Below are 22,167 nucleotides of genomic sequence, written 5' to 3'. Positions count from 1 at the left end.
GATGAGCACTGAGTGTTATGTGGAAACTAATTTGACAATAAACTATTTGTAAAAAAAATAAATAAATAAAATAAAACAATGGTTTCCAACTCTCCATTAATGGTACATCCTGTTTTATGATTTGTTCACGGACTGTATGAAGAGTGCGTGGCTTTGTCCTTCAAAATATCTCCTCCTTTTGCCTAGCGGTTTATCATGTCACTGCCATCATTCTGGGACACCAACAAGGAAAGAGCAGGAATAAGGAAATAGTCTTTAAAGGAGCTTAACAAGTACATTCAGGGAGTGCCTGGGTGGCTTAGTGGGTTGAGCATCCAACTTCACCTCAGGTCATGATCTTACAGCTTGTGAGTTCAAGACCCGTGTCGGGCTCTGTGCTGACAGCTCAGAGTCTGGAGCCTGCTTCAGTTTCTGTGACTCCCTCTCTCCGCCCCTCTCCCACTCACTCTGTCTCTCTCAAAAATAAATAAAAACATTAAAAAAGTGCGTTCAGCTAAGATGCGTCTTCCTGTTTCACAGGAATCACCACCGTGCTGACGATGACAACCATCAGCACTCACCTCAGGGAGACTTTGCCAAAGATCCCTTATGTCAAAGCAATTGACATTTACCTGATGGGTTGCTTTGTGTTTGTGTTCCTGGCTCTCCTGGAATATGCCTTTGTAAATTACATCTTCTTCGGGAAAGGCCCGCAGAAAAAGGGAGCTGGCAAACAAGACCAGAGTGCCAATGAGAAGAACAAACTGGAGATGAATAAAGTTCAGGTAATGTATTAAATATTCCTTACAATATTCTTCCAAAATTTATCAGCGGCATGGTGCTCAGGGCCCCCATAACAAGAAAAAAAAAAGTATATTAGTTTATCTTTAATACAGCCGAAGCACCCTCTCTTTTACATATTTGAGAATTGAGGATTGAAGAAGTTAGGTTGAAGTTAACATAGATTAATAACATACTTGGGCCTAAAACTCAACCTTAAATTCAGTATTCTTTATTCTAAACTATATAGTTGTGAAACTATAGGCAGAAGAATCATGCCAGATTTGCTTGATAAATAAATGAGAGAACTAAAATGAATCAGTTCTGTACTAAGTGGAAATGAAGAGATATGACCCAGTAGTTACAACCACAGACGGAATTAAACTGCTTGAGTGTGAATCCCAACTCAGCTACTTACTGGCTTTATAACTTCAGGCACATCCACCTATGTAACCTCTCATTTAGTCTCTGTTCTCAAGGTCATCATCCATAAAGTGGAGATTATTATAGTATACCTATCTCATAGAGTTGTTATAAGGACTCAATGAGGTTTTTTTAAGTCTGAATTTGTAATGATACCTGGAGCATAATAGGCATACATTGTGATTATAGCTAGGTAGCTATTACCCTTAGATGCAAGACGTTGTCACTATTTTTCTTTTGCTTTTCATTGGTACAACTTATGACTTGTGCTTTCATTAATGCTTTCTTTATTCTTTAAGAACATCTCTTTAGCCTCTACTTCTAAGCCATGTTTCACTGAAATCAAATTGAAATTGTGTATACTGAAATACTGTATCTACTATAAATTGTTTTCAAGATGGCACACAAGGCGACAACTCAAAGATTCACTCATTTAGCCACCATTCTGAGCATGGGATACTTCTCTGAAGGAGACGAAGCTTCCTGGTTCTCATAGAGTTTAGACTCCAATGTGGGAAGGCAAGCCATAAACATGTAAACACATTAGGAGGATAGTACATGAGGTTGTAGTGAGTGCAATGAAGGAAGTAAAAGAGAGTGATGGGTAAGAGAATGATTTGGATCAGCTACAAGGGAGATCAGGAAGACCTCTGTGAGACATGACCATTTGATCTGAGACCTAAGTGATGAGAGGCAGTAACCATGCCATGCCCATTCAAGGCAGAGAACATAACAAGTGCTGAGGCTCTGAGGACAGAATTGCTTGAGGTGTTAAAGTACCAAGAGAAGACCAATGTAGTAAGTGAGGGAACGAATGTAGTATTAAAGGTGGCTGGAGAATCAGGCAGAAGCCAAACTATAAATCTTCAAGATGCATCTTCATGCTCTTTGGTGGGATATCAAAACTGGACAAACACCGTCGGGTAATTAGAAACTTGTAAGCAAAATACCAAACACATTCAGCCAAATGGTCAAAATTCAAAGTAACTCATTCAAATAAATTTTAACTCTTTTTTTAAAAGTTTCTTTTTTGGGGCGCCTGCGTGGCTCAGTCAGTTAAGTGTCTGACTTCAGCTCAGGTCATGATCTCATGGATCGTGGGTTCGAGCTCCACATTGGGCTCTGTGCTGACAGCTAGCTCAGAGCCTATAGCCTGCTTCGGATTCTGTATCTCTCTCTCTGACCCTCCCCTGCTCACGCTGCCTCTCTCTCAGAAATAAATAAAACATTTAAAAACAAATTAAAAAAATAAAAGTTTCTTTTTTAAGTTTAATTTTTTTTTTTTGAGAGAGAGAGAGAGCATGAGCATGAGTGAGGGAAGCAAAGAAAGAGAGGGAGAGAATCCCAAGTGAGCTCCACGCTGTCAGCTCTGGCCCAATGCAGGGCTTGATCTCACGAATTATGAGATCATGACCTGAGCTGAAATCAAGAGTGGGAAGCTTAACGACCTGACCTACCCAGGTGCCCCAGTAAGTTTTCACTGTTATGTGAAATATTATTCTGGATTCTATGGGAGAAGGAGGAAACATGATACTTGCCTTGAAGAATCTTCTGATCTTTGTGGGAAAGAAAATTATATTCAGAGGAGGTGATTAGATTATAAGATGAAACAGGACAGCGCCTGCCTTGAGGAGTGTATCTGACAGAAAAAGGCTGATTGTAAACATACTAGCTTTAAAAGTATGTTAGCAGTTTTTAAGGCCATCTCTTTTCTGTTCCCATTCTCATCTCAGTTGCATTCTAAGCCTCTGCATAGCTTGGAATGTGTGTTAATGGATATATCATGAGGGAAAGCCCTACATACATAAAGTGGCATAGGTTCACTGGTGTGAAAATCTGAAGCTATGAACTGGATGGACACTCAAAGATGAGTACAATTTGGAAAGGTAAAGAAGAAAATAGGGCCTTGGAAGTGGCTAGCAAGGCAGTGTTCTCTAGAAAGGTAATTAAATGGAAAGGTCAAGCAAACTGAAATCAATTCATTCAGATAATTTAAAAAGATCATAAAACAAACTTTAAACAAACTCTTTGGTCATTTGCCTTGATTCCACCCCAGGATATCAGAGGACTTTTCTAAGATGCTAAGGAACAAATAAAGGCCAAAGGAAAGCCCCCTGTGTCACATCATATCTAGATGTATAATACATATGGCTCTGAAGACAGCTTAGTGACTGACTAATTAATAAGTAAAATGTTTCTATCTAACTGATCTTTGTGTTTGAGTCACATTGGGCTCAAACATAGTAAGGTTTCACTGGAACTCTAGTCAGGAAATGTTTATTCCAGATGAACTGACATTTTAAATTTGAATTCCAGTAGAAAGGATAGAAAAATCCCTCAATTATCAAGGATTTTTAAAGAAGATAAAAATGTGGTTTTATCTATGGAAAGCTAGACTAGAAATTTCACAAATGCTTTTCACAGAAACACAAACAGACAAAATCATGCCAAAATTAATTTAAAAATCATGTTGAGACATGAAAGAGTAGTTTATATTGAACTAACTCTCTTGTGGATTAAAAATTATAAACCCTGAGCAAAAAATACATTTTTTTTTTTTACTTTAGAGAGAAACAGCATGAGCAGAGGAGAGGGGCAGGGGGTGAGGGAGAGAGGATCTTAAGCAGACTCCACACTCAGCATGGAACCTGAGGTGGGGGCTTGATCTCACAATTGTGAGATCATGACCTGAGACAAAATCAAGAGTCAGACACTCAACCGACTGAGCCACCCAGGTGCCTCCTGAGCAAAAACTTTTTAAAATCTTCTTGAAGACATAAGAGACTAACTGAAAACAAGCAAAAACTAAAGGAGAATCAACCTTCAAATAAAGGGAATGACACCATCTTAAATCTGTGTTTATATAGCTTTGCCCTGAGGCCACTCCCCAGTCCAAAGAACTTCAGCCAAAAAACCTGCAGTTTTTTTGGTCTGATGAGTCAAAACATGGAATTTGATACTTCCAGAGTTTCTAGAAATCTTAGAAAGAAGTGAACCACAAGAGAAATGCAAAACCTGAATATAGGGGCACCTGGGTGGCTCAGTCGGTTAAGGCTCAGGTCATGATCCCACAGTCTGTGAATTTGAGCCATGCTTGGGGCTCTGAGCTGACAGCTCAGAGCCTGAAGTCTGCTTCAGAGTTCTGTGTCTCCCTGTCTGTCTGTGCCTCCTGCTCACACTCTGTCTCTCTCTTTCTCAGAAACAAATGTTTTTTAAAAAAAGAAAGCTTTTAAAAACATCTGAATATAAATTTCCCACAAATCCTTCGTTGACCTCTGAATTACAAATGTATAAAATGTTCAGAAGTCTGGAAGGGGGAAACACCTGAAAGGCTGAAAAAAGAACAGAAATAAGGGATTCTCCTTCAGTTAAGGGAAAAACTAAAATAGATTCACCCTAACTAGACATAAAACCCACTCACTACACATTCTAGGTGACATTATTAGTAATTTAACTGCCTTTTATTATTATTAATTTTTTTTTAATTTTAGAGAGAGACAGAGAAAGATCAGGGGGAGAGGTACAGAGGAAAAGAGAGAGTATCTTAAGTAGGCTCCACGCTAAGCACGAAACCCAAAATGGGGCTTGATCCCATGACTCTGAGATCATGACCTGAGTCGAAATCAAGAGTCGGACACTCAACCAACTAAGCCTCCAAGGTGCCCCTTAACTGCCTATTGAAACCAAACCCAACACTTATTAGGGAAAAGAATAGAATCCAGAGTCTCTACAGAGCATCAGCAACAGCTACTATATAATAAAAAGTTACTAAACATCAGAAAAAAGCAGGAAAACATGCCCATACTTAAGAGAAAAGACTTAGTCAGTAGAAACAGAACTGCAAGAGCCTCAGATGTCAGCTTAAAAGATAAGGACTATAATTAATAATAATTACTATAATTAATATATTTAGAAGTTCATAGGAAAGAGCCCAAAACTGAAAGAAGCTGAAATATCCTATAATAGACAAGTGGTTAAACAAACTGTAGTATGTTCATACCATGGAATACCAGCCCAATTAAAAAGTAATGAACTATTGATACACACAGCAATTTGAATGGATCTCAAGGCATTATGCTGGACAGAAAAAGAAAAGTCCATCTTAAAAGATTATACATTGTCTGATTCCATTTATATAATAAGCCTGAAATGATAAAATTATAAAGATTAAAGAACAGACCAGTGGTAACCAGGAGTTAGTGACGGGGGGAGGGGTTGAGCGTGATTAATTAGAAAGGGGTATCACAAGGGAGACCTTTGTAGTGGTGGAATAGGTCTGTATCTTGCAGGGGTGGTTATATGAATTGTCACACATAATAAAACTACATAGACCTATACATACTTTATAGCAATGTCAGTTTCCTGGGTGATATTGTACAATAGTTAAGTAAGATGTTGTCAATGGGAGAAACTGGGTGAAGGGTACATGAGATCTCTCTGTGCTATCTCTGCAACTTTCTAGGAATTTACAATAATTTCAAAAGAAAAATTTTTAAATAAAGTCCATAGGAACAGATTAATATATGAAGAGATGGGGAGTTTCAGAAAAAGATTTGAAACTGTGAAAAAGAACTAATGGGAATCATAGAATTGAAAAATGCATTAGACTGGGTGTTATGTGTAAGTGATGCATCACTGCATTCTACTCCTAAAACCAATACTATGGTGTATGTTGACTAATTTGAATTTAAATAAATTTTTTAAAAAGATTACATACACTTCAATTTTTCTATTTAGATTATTATATCCTTAGCAAAGGATAATGCATAAATCAAATCCTCCACCCCCTCAAAATAGTTGAGAGAATATCCATTATATATTACATATATCCTTTAATAAAAATTGCTTATATATTTAAAAAGAATTGGGGCACCTGGGTGGCTCAGTCGGTTAAGCGTCTGACTTCGGCTCAGGTCATAATCTCCGGTTCGTGGGTTCGAGCTTTGCGTCGGGCTCTGTGCTGACACCAGCTCAGAGCCTGGAGCCTGTTTCAGATTCTGTGTCTCCCTCTCTCTCTGACCCTCCCCTGCTCATGCTGTCTCTCTCTCTCTCAGAAATAAATAAAACATTAAAAATTTTTTAAAATAAAAACGCGTTAGATGAATCAGCATCAGATTTTATAAAACAGAAGAAAGAATTAGTGAAATTAAAGTTAATATTGGCCATCTCTCAATTTTTCCATTGCATTAGTTCTTACCATAAACGTTACTACCTCAGGAAAGGCTTAACTGACACCCCACACTGGTGGTTTATATTTTGTCCCGTTGTTATTTGTCCTCATGGCTTTCTGGGGTTTTCCACCATAGGATTTACCTCAATAGTGAATATATATGTTTAAGTAATTATTCTTTAATGTCTATCTATCTCTCTATTAAACTGCAAGTTTCCCAAGGATTGGGATCAAGGTCCTTATCTATTATGTTTATTGTTCTTTAATCAGTGGCTAGAACAGAGGAAAAAACAAAGAAGTATTTGCTGAATGAATAAATTTAGAGAGGTCTTCTCCATTCAGGATGAGTTCTTAGATACTGTAACCCAAGGTACTGAATGCTACATCATAATGTTTTATCAAACGCATATATATTCATAATAAGTAAGAAAAAGAGACTGTAGACTGCTTCATCTTCTGCTCCAAACTTTCTTACTGTTTCTATCACTTTGATTTTTAATATATTCTAAAACATGATTTATATCAACCCCTGCTATTCTTTCTGAATCTCAGTGTCATATAACAGCGGATAGATATAATCTTCAATAACAAAACAAGTGTATTACTTCATCTGTTCGGTCTATTATCTCCAGCAGTTAAGATAATAATGTGACCTGTATGGTATTTAAAAATGCTATCCCCTGGTGAAATTTAAAAAATAGAAAATGATATCAAATTTTTTCCTTTCATATAAAAGTTTGGATGATCCTCCCCTTTCCTTTTAGATACTTGTAAACAGTTGAATGAGAATGATGTATGTGCTGTGCTCTCAGACAATTTTCATTTGAGGGACCCTAATATTTGCCTTGGTACCTTAGAGCAGAGCGTGGCATTATTCATTTATTACACATTACTCTTGATAGCCTTGGCTGGGCAGTCATGTCAAGGGTCATTTGTACTGAAGTTTCAGAAGTGCTTGCTTTGTCTTGATTTATATTACCACCAGCTGCACCCAAGCATCTTTTTATAGGAATACAGATGCTGAATCCAGACATTAGGAGAGTTTCAACCTCCGAGGTGATAAAGATTGTAGATTCATGAATCCCTCAGGCATCATTTGATGACTAGAGAGGGTTTTTAGAGTTTTGAAAGGTAGATTCTCAGTACTAGTAGGCTGTAAGTAAGCTACTTCTGGGCCACTTTTAGACTAACCTGGAATATACATGCTTGTGTCTGTTGGCCACATGCCTGCCCATTTGCAAATAGTTGCACCTAGGATGGATTGGCAGTCTATAATCAGGTAATGATATGAAACCGTTTGAAGTCATGGGGGCGGGGGGTGCCAGTGGGATCTGCCAAAAATTCACACCAAAGGTACAGCTGCATCTCCAACAGTTAAGAAACAGAATTTCCATTCAGAATCAGATATTGATACTGTAGTCTGGCCTCTTTTCTCTCACTCCTAATCTCTGTGGCATGTCATCTACATTATCAGACATTTTTAGACATCTACACTTTCAGACAACTTGCTAAATGGAATTCAGCTCCATACTGTGATTAATTCCAGGATACATATTGCATGTGAGAACAGGCATCCTAACGGTCAACAGCTTTTCCCTAAAACACGCTTGAAACAGATGGATACCTACATTGGCCTTGGAGCCTAGAACCTACCCCACATCACTGCGTTGTCCTCAGGCCAACTAAGACACTGCTCTCAGGCTTTGATGAAAATTTAACCTCTCCGACTTAGCATCTTCGATTCTGGAGAAATTCAGGCAGGACCTTTGATTTCTAATGATAGCCTATGTTAGCAATTCACGAACTTCTTTAGCCCTCAAATCCATGCCCAAATCTGGCTCAGTTGATGCTTTGTTCTCTAGTCTTGGCTTAATGTAGCTAATCTCCAGATGCTTCAACAGTCTAATTTTCCTTTTTAGGAATCTCAAAATCTCTCTTTCTCCCTTTCTCTCTCTCTTCCTCTCTCATTCCTTCCCTCCTCCCTCTCCCTGTCTCCTTCTCATTTTTGTCTATACCCAAACATCTAGGATTCTCTTGTAAATGAGGAAGAAATCAAATTTACTTAACAGGCTTAAGAAAAAGGTTGGGGTGTTTTCTGGCACACACAACTGGAATGTCCATGAATGGTTCTAATTTCATATGTGGCTGTATCCAGCTATTTAAACATTGTCATCAGAAAGCATCTCTCTTCATCGGTTAACTCCGCTTTCCTTTAAAATGGCTTTACTTTCATTAACCATTTACTTTCCTCATGGTGGTTCTAAAATGCCAAAGCTCTGCAACCCTAACCCAAAAGTACTTTCTTATAACCAATAGTTACAACAATAACGTCTTAGAATTGAGTCTTTGGGATCAACTTGAGTCATATTCTCATGCAGAAATCAATCTCTCTGACTAGGAAGTTGGGGAACACTAAATGCCCAGGTCTGGGTCACATGCCTGTCCCTGGAGCCTTAAAGATGCAAGTAGGCCCACTTCAAACACATGCACCAAGAAATGTCAGGTAATGTTATCATTAGAAGGTGGAATGGAATCAGACAGGCCAAACCAATAGACAGCCATCATAACTCACCTTAGACTCTGCCTAAAGGAAAACATCCATACTCCTTAATGCTGGCACCCATGGTAATCTCATTCTGCTTTCATCTTCTGCCTCTTTCCTCCTCTCTCTCCCCTTCACCAGAACACACTTTGCTCTAGAAGAACAACTCACAGTTTTCCCAAATTGCCATGTTTTCATTCTCTGGTAAATTAGTTTGGCTTGTTCCCCAAAATGTACCTCTTGACTGATGTCTTCCCTCACTAATCAGGTGCTTCTCCTATAGCTCTCCATTGCACACTATGATTACCATTTTTGTTTAATTTAAAAAATATTTAGGGGTGTCTGGGTGGCTCAGTTAAGTGTCCAGTTCTTGACTTTGGCTCAGGTCATGATCTCACAGTCGTGTGATCAAGCCCCATGAGCCCCGTGTCAAGCTCCATGCTGAGCCTGGAGCCTGCTTAAGATTCTTTCTCTCCCTCTCCCTCACCCCTCCCCTGCTTGCACTCTCTTGTTGTCTCTCTCAAAAATAACAGTCACTTAAAAATATTTAATATTTAACTTAAACAAATATTTAATGAGGGCATACTATGAAAATACTCTGTATGCACTAGGTATAGTCAGCAATCAATAAAACAAAACCTTTCATTTGGATGGGAAAGAAAGATGAACATTATACACACAAATACATCACACACAATCAGTGTGGCACTCACAAACACACACATGATGCCAGGCAATAATAAACGCTATAAAGAAAACAGAGTAGGACTTGAATGCAAACACTTTATCTTCCACTTTGGGTTTTCCAATGCCTGACAAAGAGCCTGGCACAAATCAGGCACTTAAATGACTTTTAAAATAAGTGAACTAATGAATTAATTACAAAACCAAGCAGGATGTTCTTAAAATTCATATACAATTGGAAACTTTTCTCTATTATATTTCTATTGTTACAAAAATAAAATTTGTAAGCCTCTCCTAAAGTGAGAATCGTTGAGTATCTTTCCAAATTTAAAAAATATATAAATATTTCCTAATGAAGGACATTTATTTTGATTAAGGACAGTCAATGGTAATAATAGATATGTGCTGTTAATAGAGTGCTTTCTTTTAAGTTTATTTATTTCTGAGAGAGAGAGCATGAGAAGGAGAAGGGCAGAGAGAGAGATAGATAGAGAACCCCAAGCAGGCTCTGTGCTATCAGAGCAGAGCCTGATGCCAGGCTCAGATCTCACAAACTATGAGATCATGACCTGAGCAATAATCCAGATTGGATGCTTAACAGTCTGAGCCACCCAGGTGCTCCTAGATTGCTTTCAATCTGTGTTGATACTTTTCTCAGCAATTCCTTCTCCTGAAATCTCTATATTAGAATCTAAAGAGATTGATAACTCCACTCTGCCTTTACTTCATGGTATTCTCCAGTTGGAAGGAAGAAAGTGTAGAAGGGTTTTGTTGATTACCTTAGAAACCTATGGCTAACACAGACCATACCTAATGTGATAACAGTAACAAGGACCCATCCACATGAGTGTAGTAGTCCATAAACGTCAAGACATGCACACATACATTGACATCACACATTTTACTGATTGATTGATTGAGAGAGAATGTATGCACATGCGTGGGCAAGCAAGAGCTGGAGAGGAGCAAAGGGAGAGAGAATCTTAAGCAGGCTCCATGTCCAGCATGGAGCCTGACATGGGGCTCCATCTCAGGACCTTGTGATCATGACCTGAGCAGAAATCAAGAGTCAGACACTTAACTGACTCAGCCACCCAAGTGCCCCAACATCCCACGTTTTGAATACCTCCTTTTCAACCATGCGAAAAGTGATAATTACTTTGACCAAAACCACTCTTTTATTTCCCTTAAGAACAAAACACTGAAGAGGTTTTGGATGACTTTTTAAGGGGATTTACTGAAGATGAATCTGAAAAATGACCGTTATTTGCATCATTCAGAATTCAGTGAATTTGCTGGTTATAATGCATTTTATATTTAATTGTAAAAAGCACTCATCTCAAACATTGGGTCTCCTTAAGTCTATGTATAAAATGCTCCTATGTATAAAATAGTTTCTAGTTTCTTGTTTCTATCATTCTCTACTCAAAGCTCAATAAATGCCCACTAACATCAACTTAAGAATTTACTCCCTAACCTTCATGTCATGTAGCTCAGGCTTGAATAGTGCATATTTGCAATTCATTCTTAGCTCTCTGAAATAAGTTAACAACTTTGTGGATTTTAGGTACCCCAAAATCAGCTAGGACCCTTGGAATGCTTGTATAAAATGCAAACTGGGAATGCCTGAATCTAGTATGAAGTGAGCTCAAACCTATATTTTTAACAAGCTCCCAATAGATTAAGATGCATGAGAATGTCTGAGAACCACCACCCTAGAGATTGTAGCCACTTATGTATGTGTCCTTGGCCATTGAAACTCAAACAGAGCTTAGAGAGATTAATCGAAGTCAGAGTGTCAGAGTTCCTCATTCTATAGACATGTACTCAGCCCCTCCTTAGGAGTATCAGTCTCTTTTCTGGAAGAGCCAGGGGGATTTACAGTGATGAACAACCCAGTAATAGCAGAGCAGCAGTGCTCCTGGAGCATACATTTCAGTTGAATAATTAACAAATATGTAAACAGAGGCACCTGGGTGGCTCAGCTGGTTAAGTGTCCAACTTCGGCTCAGGTCACGAGCTCGTGGTTCCCGGGTTCGAGGCCCGCGTCGGCTCTGTGCTGACAGCTCAGAGCCTGGAGCTTGCTTTGGATTCTGCATCCCTCTCTCTCTCTCTTCTCTTCTCCAACTCATGCTCTGTCTCTCTCTCAAAAATAAACATTAAAAAATAATAATAAAATAAAACAAATGTGTAAATAAGTACACGATATAATGGCAGATGATGATAATTATGGTGAAGAAAATGGTGAGGAGCTAGTCATGTAACAATCTGAGCAAGACAATTCCAAGAAAGAGGAACAGCAGTTGACAGTGCCCTGAGGACTTAGGAGCATCAGGGGAAACAGTCAACAAAAGACAAGTGTGGCTGGAGCAGAGAGCTCAAGGGGCAGAGTGGTAGGAAGTGAGGGCGGAGGTCCCTGCAGGAGCTAAATCGCATGGTACTCTGTGAATTTGGATGAGAAATCTGCATTTTATTTTATGTCTTGGGAAATCATTTGATTTAAACAGAGGAGACATGGTCTATTTTACATTTTTTAAGTGTCACCCCAGCTGCTCTGTAGAGAAAGGACCACAGGACTCCTCCCTGGAAAGAGAAAGACCAATTATGCAGCAAGACATGACGGTGAGGCAGAGTTGGTCAGAATCAGGATGTAGTCAAAACCAAAGCCATTAGGATTTCTCATACCAATGTATGGGAGAAAGAAGGCAAAGAAAGGGGTCCAGGATAAATTTATCTACCTGAGTCACATTCTGGAAAATTGCCAGTTGTTTCATTTGCCATTTTTCGATTTCAATTTCCTAAATAACAGAGTTTGGATTTGTTTAGATGTGTGTAGGTTTGTACTTTATCTTCTATGGCATATTGAAAGAAGTTTTCTCTTCTATCACTAGTTGTCAGGACATTTGCAAAGAGACACGCAAATCACCTCCAGCAAAGCCTCCCATTCCCCTCCCCCCCCCAAACCAAAAGGTTTCAGGAATTGAGACCTAGGGAATTGGCATTCAGTGCAGCTCTCGTGAGAGTTAATGATTGACAGCAACAGCGTGAATGTGGTACATTCTGTGAGCAGGATGAGCAGATGTGAGATGTGGCTGTGTGGCTCTCTGCTCCCTACGGGCGAAGGCAGCCGTTTGCACTGGACAAACTCAGTTAAATAGATTGTAGGCTTCTGGAAGGCAGCTCCTTCTGTGGCGACCACCGCTTCACATGGCTTCCTGCGCTGTACTTCAGAACCACTCAGTACATGTGAATCCAACTGAATTAGCTAGCAAGAAGGGAATAACTTCCCGTTTGCAAAGTAGATTGAGCCCAGAGGTATTTCTCAACAGGGCTTTAAAACTGCCACTAAAAACAAGATTATATTTTATTCCAATTACACTGAAATGGGTTCTGCTATATTTACATATTGAAAACATCCAGAACAGTTCAATTCAGTGAGTAGCTACATTTTTCACAGCCTAAGGCACTGTTCGAGGATGTTGGGGATGAGCGGGCAGAGGGAGTAAGTTGCAAGGGGTGGGAGAAAGCCTAGCCCCAGGCTAGAAAATGAATTCGTACATTTGCTCAGGTTGAGGGGCGAAATAGAGCCATCACATCAATGTGTTCCGGACTTGAGTCATTGAAAAACAACTCTCATGATCTTCGCCATACCCTTTCTATCAGTCAGAGTTCTCCAGAGAAACAGAGCCAATAGGGACAGAATCAATATACATAACAAAAGAGATTTATTTTAAGGATTTAGCTCATACAATTGTGTGCGAAATCTGTAGGGCAGGCTTGGAAGTTCAGGCAAAATTTCTAAGTTACAAACTTGAAGCAGAATTTCTTCTCCCGGAGACTTCAGTTTTTGCTCTTCATACTTTTCAGTGACAGGTTGTAGCCCACCCACATCATCAAATGGAATCTCCTTTATGTATCAGAACTGATTGGAAATGTCACATCTACAACATAACCTTCACAACCACACCTGGACAATTACTAGACCAAACAACGGGACGCCATACCCTGGCCAAGTTGACACACACGATTGATCATCATGTCCTTTCACTACCTGTACTATTGTTCACTCACTCATTCATTCATTCATTCATTCATTCAGTATTTGTTGAATGCATCTATATGCTAAGTACTTTTCTCAGCTTTGGGAAAACCATAGTGAATAAGACAAAGTTCCTGCCTCCTAGAGTGACATTCTAGTGGGACACTCAGTGGGAGAACAAGTTGGCTAAGAAGTTCTACTCTAGCTACTTTGAGCCTGAGAAACCTTTAAACATCCATGTAGAGCTACCATGTAGGCTGTTCACTAGTAAGGTCCAGGAGAAAGTAAGGAAATATGCATTACTTTAAATTTTTCATGCATTACAATGAAACCTGAGAATGGATGCAACGTTAAGAAAAACACACACACACTCATCCATACAGTGTGCTGGCTATGTTTTTCCCAATACACTAAAAGCAATATATATGCTTCTTTGTTTTCTTCATAATACTACCTGATTTTTTTAAAAAACTAATTTTATTTTTTTTAATGTTTTATTTATTTCTGAGAGGGAGACAGCATGAGCAGGGGAGGGTCAGAGAGAGAGGGAGACACAGAATCCGAAACAGGATTCTAGCTGTCAGCACAGAGCCCGACGTGGGGCCCGAAGTCACGAACCGTGAGATCATGACCTAAGCTGAAGTCAGATGTTTAACTGACTGAGCCACCCAGGCACCCCTAAAAAACTACTTTTAAAACGAAGAAGGGTATTGCCTGTTTTCTTCCATAAGAATGTAAGTGCCAATAGCTCAAGGACCTTGTGTGTTTTGTTCAATATCTTGCCAGAATTGTGGTGTCCTAAGAACTTAAAGCCAAGATGTTGCAGTCGGTAAGCATTGAACTTCAGGAAGGAGAGGGCTCACCAGCCAGAAGCTGGATTGTTCTTCCTTACATCAGGTCCTTACACAGTGAACCCCCAGGCTTTCCTTTATAGAGGAGCCCCTCCAAGATTTGCTGGTGGTCAGCAGGCTTCAAGGAGATCTTTGAGGGGGAAGATAAGAGAAAGGTTTGGCAGGCAAAGAGAAAGCAAAGCAGAGCTCATGGTCACAAATAAGCGAATTTCAGAAAGTGTTGGAAAAAAGAATTAATAGCCTGAGTGTAAAAGAGGTCACAGTGTTTGTCCAAGAAAACATTAATTTAATTTTATTTACTTTTGAATTTACATGTGCTATTTTATTGCAAATCTCTTGATCACATGAATCTTTATAATATCACAATTTTAACAGTCTTTAAAATTGGTAGATTGAAAACAATTTAGATTAGTTACCATATAGTTTTCTTTACCAAATACCTTTTTAATTTAATTAGAGAAAATGAGATTAAAATAATAATTTAAGTAGTTCTTTTTTTGCATTTATTTTTAATTTTTTTAAATAATCTATTGTCAAATTGGTTTCCATACAGCATCCAGTGCTCATCCCAACAAGTGCCCTCCTCAGTGCCTATCACCCACATTCCCCTCTCCCTCACTTCCATCAACCCTCAGTTTGTCCTCTGTATTTAAGAGTCTCTTATGGTTTGCTTCCCTCCCTCTCTGTTTGTAACTATTTTTTTCCCCTTTCCTCCCCCCATGGTCTTCTGTTAAGTTTCTCAAGATCCACATATGAGTGAAAACATATGGTATCTGTCTTTCTCTGACTGACTTATTTCACTTAGCATAATACCCTCGAGTTCCACCCACGTTGCTACAAATAGCAGGATTTCATTTTTTTCTCATTGCCAAGTGGTAGTCCATTGTACATATAAACCAGATCTTTTTTATCCATTCATCAGTTGATGGACACTTAGGTTCTTTCTATAATCTGACTATTGTTGAAAGCACTGCTATAAACATTGGGATACATGTGCCCCTATGCATCAGCACTCCTATATCCCTTGGGTAAATTCCTAGCAGTGCTAATGCTGGGTCATAAGGTAGTTTTATTTTTAGTTTTTTGAGGAACCTCCACATTGTTTTCCAGAGCGGCTGCACCAGTTTGCATTCCCACCAACAGTGCAAGAGGGTGCCCATTTCCAAGAAAACATTTAGAACCAATCGGAGGTGGAGAGAGCCCTGGGGTTTGTTCAGGAGAGTGTAAAGTTAAAAGGCTTTATTACTTGAGATCTTTTGAGTTTCTAAAATGTGGGACATGATGTCCTATTACTTATGGAGGATGGAGGGGCTGAGTCCTTCATTGGTGTCTGGAACAGTGCTTGACTCATAGTAAACATTTACTGAAAAAATGAATGAGTGATGAATGATTAACACGTTAAATGTTTATCTATGGCACACCTAAAATTACCTCTTATGGTGCATGAAATATGCCTGCCTAACATGGAATGAGATGAGCATGAACAATTAGCGAACGCTTAGGGCTGCAGGTCTAAAGCCACATTCTCTGCCCCCCATTATTACTCAGCTCCAAGCTTGCATTTTGATCATCTATCTGAAGGGAAGAGAGAGGGTTTATTTGTTGGTCCTCCTGAAGTCTTAATAATGACTGTAATCATTTGGTCTACATTTAGGTTTAATGATAGATCTAAACTTTTAAAAAATCAGTGATGTTGTCTGGGGAATATACGGTTAATATAATATAGTAATTCACCCCAATATTAGATTTATCTCCCCAGTCACCAGAACCACCTGACAATGACAGGCCTTCCTCACCAATCCAGCACGTTCAATACGCACATCCCTAACGGGACTGTACCTTCTCTGCAGGCAGATCAGAAGGAGAACAATATCCAGAAGACAAGGAGCCAAGTACACCTGCCTCCTTCTCCCAAATATGCCCAGTGGGGAGCAGTGGGAGTGGAGAAAGGGAAAAGAAGCTGGAAGTATTGACCCATTAGTTTCTCTCCCAGGGATCAGAGTGGAAAATCTCCCTTTATGGCATCATGAGGCGTGAGGAATGATTATCCAAATGAACAGCTATTTCAACATTGGCAATGAACGCTTTAGGAAATCTGTCTGTACATGCCCTGGAAATCCACTGTGTGGACATTTGCATTTGCCTCACTTCCTTCTGTTTCAAGATTTAAGAATCTTTGATGCCTAGACCATCCCCCATTCAACAGTTGATCTAATCCCTTATTAACTAGGCATCATTTAACCATTGCAGATGTTGAGGGGATCTATGACATGTCATCTTATTGTTTCTGAAGATGTGAAAAGACAATGGCCACTTTTCCCATGGATATTATTTTTGGAAAGCTGTGCCAGCTGTGGATATAAAGATACTTTTGGTGCTTTCATACTGTTGAGGTAAATGGAAAGCCACTCTTCTCCAAAGGACAAGGGTTAGGGCAGAGCCAACCAGAAACCTGCTGGTGTCAGCAGTGGGATTGCTGCCACACAATCACCTTACCAGGGAGCAAAACGCTTAAGAGGTAGGGAATGAAAATGCACTTCAGGAGAAATGCACAAGTACACCATCTCACACACACACACTCACACACAGAGTCTGTAACACTGGCTTTTAGGATAAGTTTTAGACTGTGTAGGAGAAAGACTGGAGATTGGTCATAACCGTTATATGACACTTCTTAAATTTTCCTAGTAAGGGACACGGTAATGTTGATTCAGCTGTATAGTAATGCAGTCAGCTCTCATGGGTAGTAGTAGAACTGGATTCATTAGTTTATATGTCAAATCACTTACAGCTATGATTTCTAGCCTGATGACAAAATATTTTGAGGGGTTTGAACAAACTAATCAAGAAAAATCATGCAATTTATAGGTGCATTAGAATCTGTACCAAAGTTAACCAAAATATCTTCATAAAATGTAGTTTTGCGTGACCTCGGTTTAATGAGGAGCATCTACATGCTTCACTGACAGATTCTAAATTCTAGCAACTTGTTTACTTAGGGAGATTTCATAATAATGGAGCTTAATGATGCATACAGTACAGATCAAGTGATTCAATTTTATATGATTTTTTTCCTTTGGTTGGTTTGGTTCTTACTGTGTCTTCTGCTTGGAATATTATTCATAATCAAAGACTATCAAAAATTGGAAGCAAACCCTTGAGATTCCCTAGTGAAAACCTTTTCTTTATAGATGAAGAAATGGATTTAATAACAAAACCATGCTGAGAGTATAGTTTTCACCTCTCAATCCTTTGTTCTATCTTTAAGGCCTAGTATGAGCTGCACCTTCTTCATTAAGGCTTCCTTGACCCTCAGAGTTTTATGAACCTTAATCATGGTCTATCCTGTACCATTTAGCATTTGGTTAAAAACTCTTGTCACTTCCAAAATTACATCTTACTCTTCTATCTCTAAGGAGATTTTTTTTTTAAGTTTATTTAGTTTTAGAGAGACAGGGAAAGTGCCAGTGGGGAAAGAACAGAAACAGAGAGAGAATCCAAGCAGGCTTCATGCTTTCAGCATAGGGCCTGCTGAAACTCACAAAACTGTGAGATCATGACATGAGCCGAAATCAAGAGTGGGATTCTTTTTTTTTTTTTAATATTTTTATTTATTTCTAGGAGAGAGAGAGAGAGAGAGAGAGAGAGACAGCGTGTGCAGGGGAGAGTCAGAGAGAGAGGGAGACACAGACTGAAACAGGCTCCAGGCTCTGAGCTGGCAGTCAGCACAGAGCCCGAGGCGGGGCTCGAACCCACGAACCGCGAGATCATGACCTAAGCGAAAGTCGGACGCTTAACCGACTAAGCCACCCAGGTGCCCTAAGAGTGGGATTCTTAACTGACTGAGCCATCCAGTCCCCTCTCCAAGGAGATTATCATCTCAAGGACAAAATCCATGTTTTATGATACTTTTGACTGAAACACTGTAGGGCCTAACAGGATTATGGACACCATTATTACCTTATAAGGTACTTGTCCCTTTTCTAATGAATTCAGCACTTTGTTCCATGTCACTTCAACCCTACCATCCTCTTTCATAATGTCAACTTTCATATGCATGTCTTTTCATCCATAAACACACACACACACACACACACACACACACACACACACATCCCTGACACCTTTCACTGGGCCTGACACAGAGTAAGTGCTCAACAATCCTTTCCTGAGAGAGGGAGAGGAAGTTGGTTTTTGACGTTACTGTAATCAGGGAAGGTATACAGGTACACACAAGAATTCGGATTAAATTGGACCTTAAGGAAAATATATTGATTAACATGCAAATGGGAGGGAAAGTTATATTTGAGACAAAGAATACCCTGTATTTAATCCCAAATTGGGCACTTACTCCTTGTTTAATAGCAGGCCGTTTACTTCAGCTCTCTGAGTCTCTATTTCCCTGTCTGCTGAACTAGGATAATATTATATATTTCATAGGGTTGTTACAAGAAATAACTGAGATAAATCATGTAGTAGGACTCAAAAAAGGGCAGTTTTAACAACAACAAAATTTAATACTAACTCCCTGAATAAAGAAGGCAATAAAGGTGCCAGTGAGGACATACGGGTAGCTCAGTTAGGCTAGAGCCACTTTGCAGAGAGAAATGATAGATGGGAGTGGAGGGAGAGGCCAGGTTTAGTCACCCTCTCTCGTTCTCTCCCACTACCTCTGAGCTTAAAGCTATCAAATGCATCATTAAATTCACTGCAGGATGTGGTGAAGGCCAAAGACTATGAAGTGGTCCTTTCTCAGTAAAAAGCACATAAGCTTTGAATCAGACAGGATCCAGGTCATAATCTCAGATCTAGTAGCAGAGTAAACCTGAGGCAGTTTGCTGTTGCAGGTGATAAACAAGGAATAGATACAAAGCAGCTACCTTATGCTAAGCTTTCGGTGGACCCTCAATACATCTTAGTTCTCTCCTCTGTGATGTACCAGCATCACAGCCCACCACTCTGCACCTTTCCTTCTCTTCTTTCTTGTTTGTCTTTGCCTCCTCCTACACTTTACTCTTTCTTTGTCACCTGTTTTTTTTTTGTCTCCTTACCTATACCTTTGACACTCAAAAGTGTTCTCTGAGATTAATTTCATTTGAAAGCATTTATAGACCACTTACTATAACTCAGGCACGATGCTAATAACACTGGATTTAAACACAGCTGCCTGTACTGCCCTTGGAAGTACTTCAAACTCATCTGTATGAATGAGCATGTCCTCTCAAGGTAAATCAGTTTGCAAAGTGCATCAGCTTGAAGTTAAACAAAGCCACGTGATAGGCCAAATGTGCGCACATTCGTAGTTCTGTAAATGCATGTGGGCATAGCATAGACTAAAACTAGGAAATCTGGCATAGGTGCCACTGGAATGGCAGGAAGCAACAATAAGTAATGGTGGAGACACAAAAGCCAAAGTACAGCTAGGCATATCCCTTTGACCCCCGAACCCTACTTTTGGCAACCTAGCCAGAGGAAATAATTATGGAGATGCACAAAGAGGTAGCTAAAAGATGTCCCTTGTAGGCTTGTTTATTATAATACTGCAAAAGTAAAACAAACCTTCACATCTCACAGATCAACACAGTTATGCTTTATCCACATAAACTGTTAATAAATGATATCACAGAGGAATAATTATTAAATGGACATAGGACCATGCTACACTCTTAAGTAACAAAAGCAGATTGTAGAGCAAACTATACCAGGTGAGTCTGTGTTTCTAAGTATATACAATTAGAAAAAAAAGAGGAAGGCTAGCAGGAGACTACAAATAATGGATTCTAAAAGTGAAATTATAAATTTCTATTTCTTATTTTTGTTTCCTGTTTGTTTCTAGTTTTACTAGTTTTTACTTCCATGTGCTACTTTTGTGACAAGAAATAATGCCATATACATACATTTAAATGATGTATGGATTAAATAGATAGATGATTGTAGATTATATAAGTGGTAAATTAGACAGATGATAAATGAAGAAATAGGTGACAGATAAATAGATGGCAGTTTAAATAAGTAGACTAGATAAGTGCTAGACAGAGGAAGGATTAGAGAGAAAGATACAGATAGAATTAGACAGATGGCAGATTAGTTAGACAAATAGATGGTGGGTTGAATAGGTAGATTAGACAGATAGATAAGGATTGGATAAAGAGACAGAAATGGATGTAGACAGCTAATGGATTAGATAGAAAGATAGGTGATAGATAGATAGATAGGATTAGATAGATGGCAGATTAGTTAGATAAACAGATGGTAGGTTAATTAGGTAGACTAGACAGATAGATGATAGATTGGATAGACAAACAGATATAGACAGACGATGCATTGGATGGATTAGATAGATTGAGAGAGAGACATAGATAGAATTAGATAGATGGTAGATTAGTCAGACAAAGAGATGATGGATTAAATAGGTAGATAGTAGATCAGACAGATAGATGACAGATTAGACAGACAGAGACAGCTATAGACAGATTGATGGACTAGATAGAAACACAAACAGACACAGACAGATGATGGATTCCATAGATAGTGGTAGATTAGGGAACTAGATGACGATGGGCACACAGATGCTAGATCCAGTTCCGGGAGGCACGCAGAGCGGGACGTCCAGCGACAGTCTTTAAAGAGAGGGGGGCGCGGTGCCATCAGTTACAGGGTCATGAAAACAGACCCTGCCCGGCAGTCGGGCCTGAGCGTGTCCTTTCCCGTCAGGTCGACGCCCACGGCAACATCCTGCTCAGCACCCTGGAAATCAGGAACGAGACGAGCGGCTCGGAGGTGCTCACGGGCGTGAGCGAGCCCAAGGCCAGCAGCATGTACTCGTACGACAGCGCCAGCATCCAGTACCGCAAGCCGCTGAGCAGCCGCGGCGAGGCCTACGGGCGCGCGCTGGACCGACACGGCGCGCACAGCAAGGGCCGCATCCGCCGGCGCGCCTCGCAGCTCAAAGTCAAAATCCCCGACTTGACTGATGTGAACTCCATAGACAAGTGGTCCCGAATGTTCTTCCCCATCACCTTTTCTCTTTTCAACGTCGTTTATTGGCTTTATTATGTACACTAAGGTCTGTCCTAAGGGTTCCTAAACGACTCCTTTCCTCTTTTGATTTTTAATCCCCACAGGCCCCCAGCAGCGACACTGCTGTGCTTTTTTTTTTGAGGTAAGAGATGCAGCCATCCGACTGGTTTTAGGTCTTGCATATCAATTTTATTACTGCACCATGTTTACTTCCAAAAACAACACACACACACACACACACACACACACACACACACGCCACAAAGAACACTATTTTTTCCAGTCTACTGTGGTCCAGGTTATCAGCTCTGTCAGAGCTCTATGAATTGCCATGTTTACAAACAAAATACAAACACACACAAAGAGAGAAGTTAGATAAATAGATCTTTAGCAGTCCTACCTTCTTGCCCTGGAGTTTTTTTATTGTTTTTTTTTTTAAATCAGAAGGAAAAGAGGACTTAGCTCTCCGCGCGCACTGCTTCCTGGTAAACTGTAACAATCTCATGCTGCCAAAAAAAAAAAACAACAAACCACAAAAAACAACAACAAAAAAAAAACCACACACAATTTCCAGGATCTCAGAAGAAAACACAAAGCCATTGACAAGTTACAGATTTCCAGGAAGAAGGAGGGATAAAAGGAGCCTAGAAGAGAAAGGAAGACTCCCCTCCGCCCTCAG

The 22,167-nt window shown here is 39.6% G+C and overlaps 1 protein-coding gene across 2 annotated transcripts in view; it reads left to right on the top strand.

The window, feature by feature from the left end:
- The window catches only part of GABRB1 (gamma-aminobutyric acid type A receptor subunit beta1), a 362,417-nt gene extending 340,884 nt beyond the window's left edge, over positions 1-21,533 (top strand). The window contains exons 8-9 of one of the 2 annotated variants that reach the window (XM_077757707.1): positions 520-758; positions 21,183-21,533. In XM_077757707.1, the coding sequence (XP_077613833.1) occupies positions 520-758; positions 21,183-21,533 (590 nt within the window). Of the gene's footprint in view, positions 1-519; positions 765-21,182 lie in introns of both variants that reach the window. The other variant, XM_077757706.1, reaches the window with a different exon arrangement.
- Positions 21,534-22,167: the final 634 nt, after the last annotated feature.

This window comes from Crocuta crocuta, unplaced genomic scaffold, assembly GCF_008692635.1.
Source record: "Crocuta crocuta isolate KB4526 unplaced genomic scaffold, BGI_CrCroc_1.0 scaffold282, whole genome shotgun sequence".
Classification (NCBI taxonomy): Eukaryota; Metazoa; Chordata; class Mammalia; order Carnivora; family Hyaenidae; genus Crocuta; species Crocuta crocuta.
The sequence above is the reverse complement of the archived record's forward strand: the minus strand, read 5'-3'. Positions and strand labels throughout refer to the sequence as shown.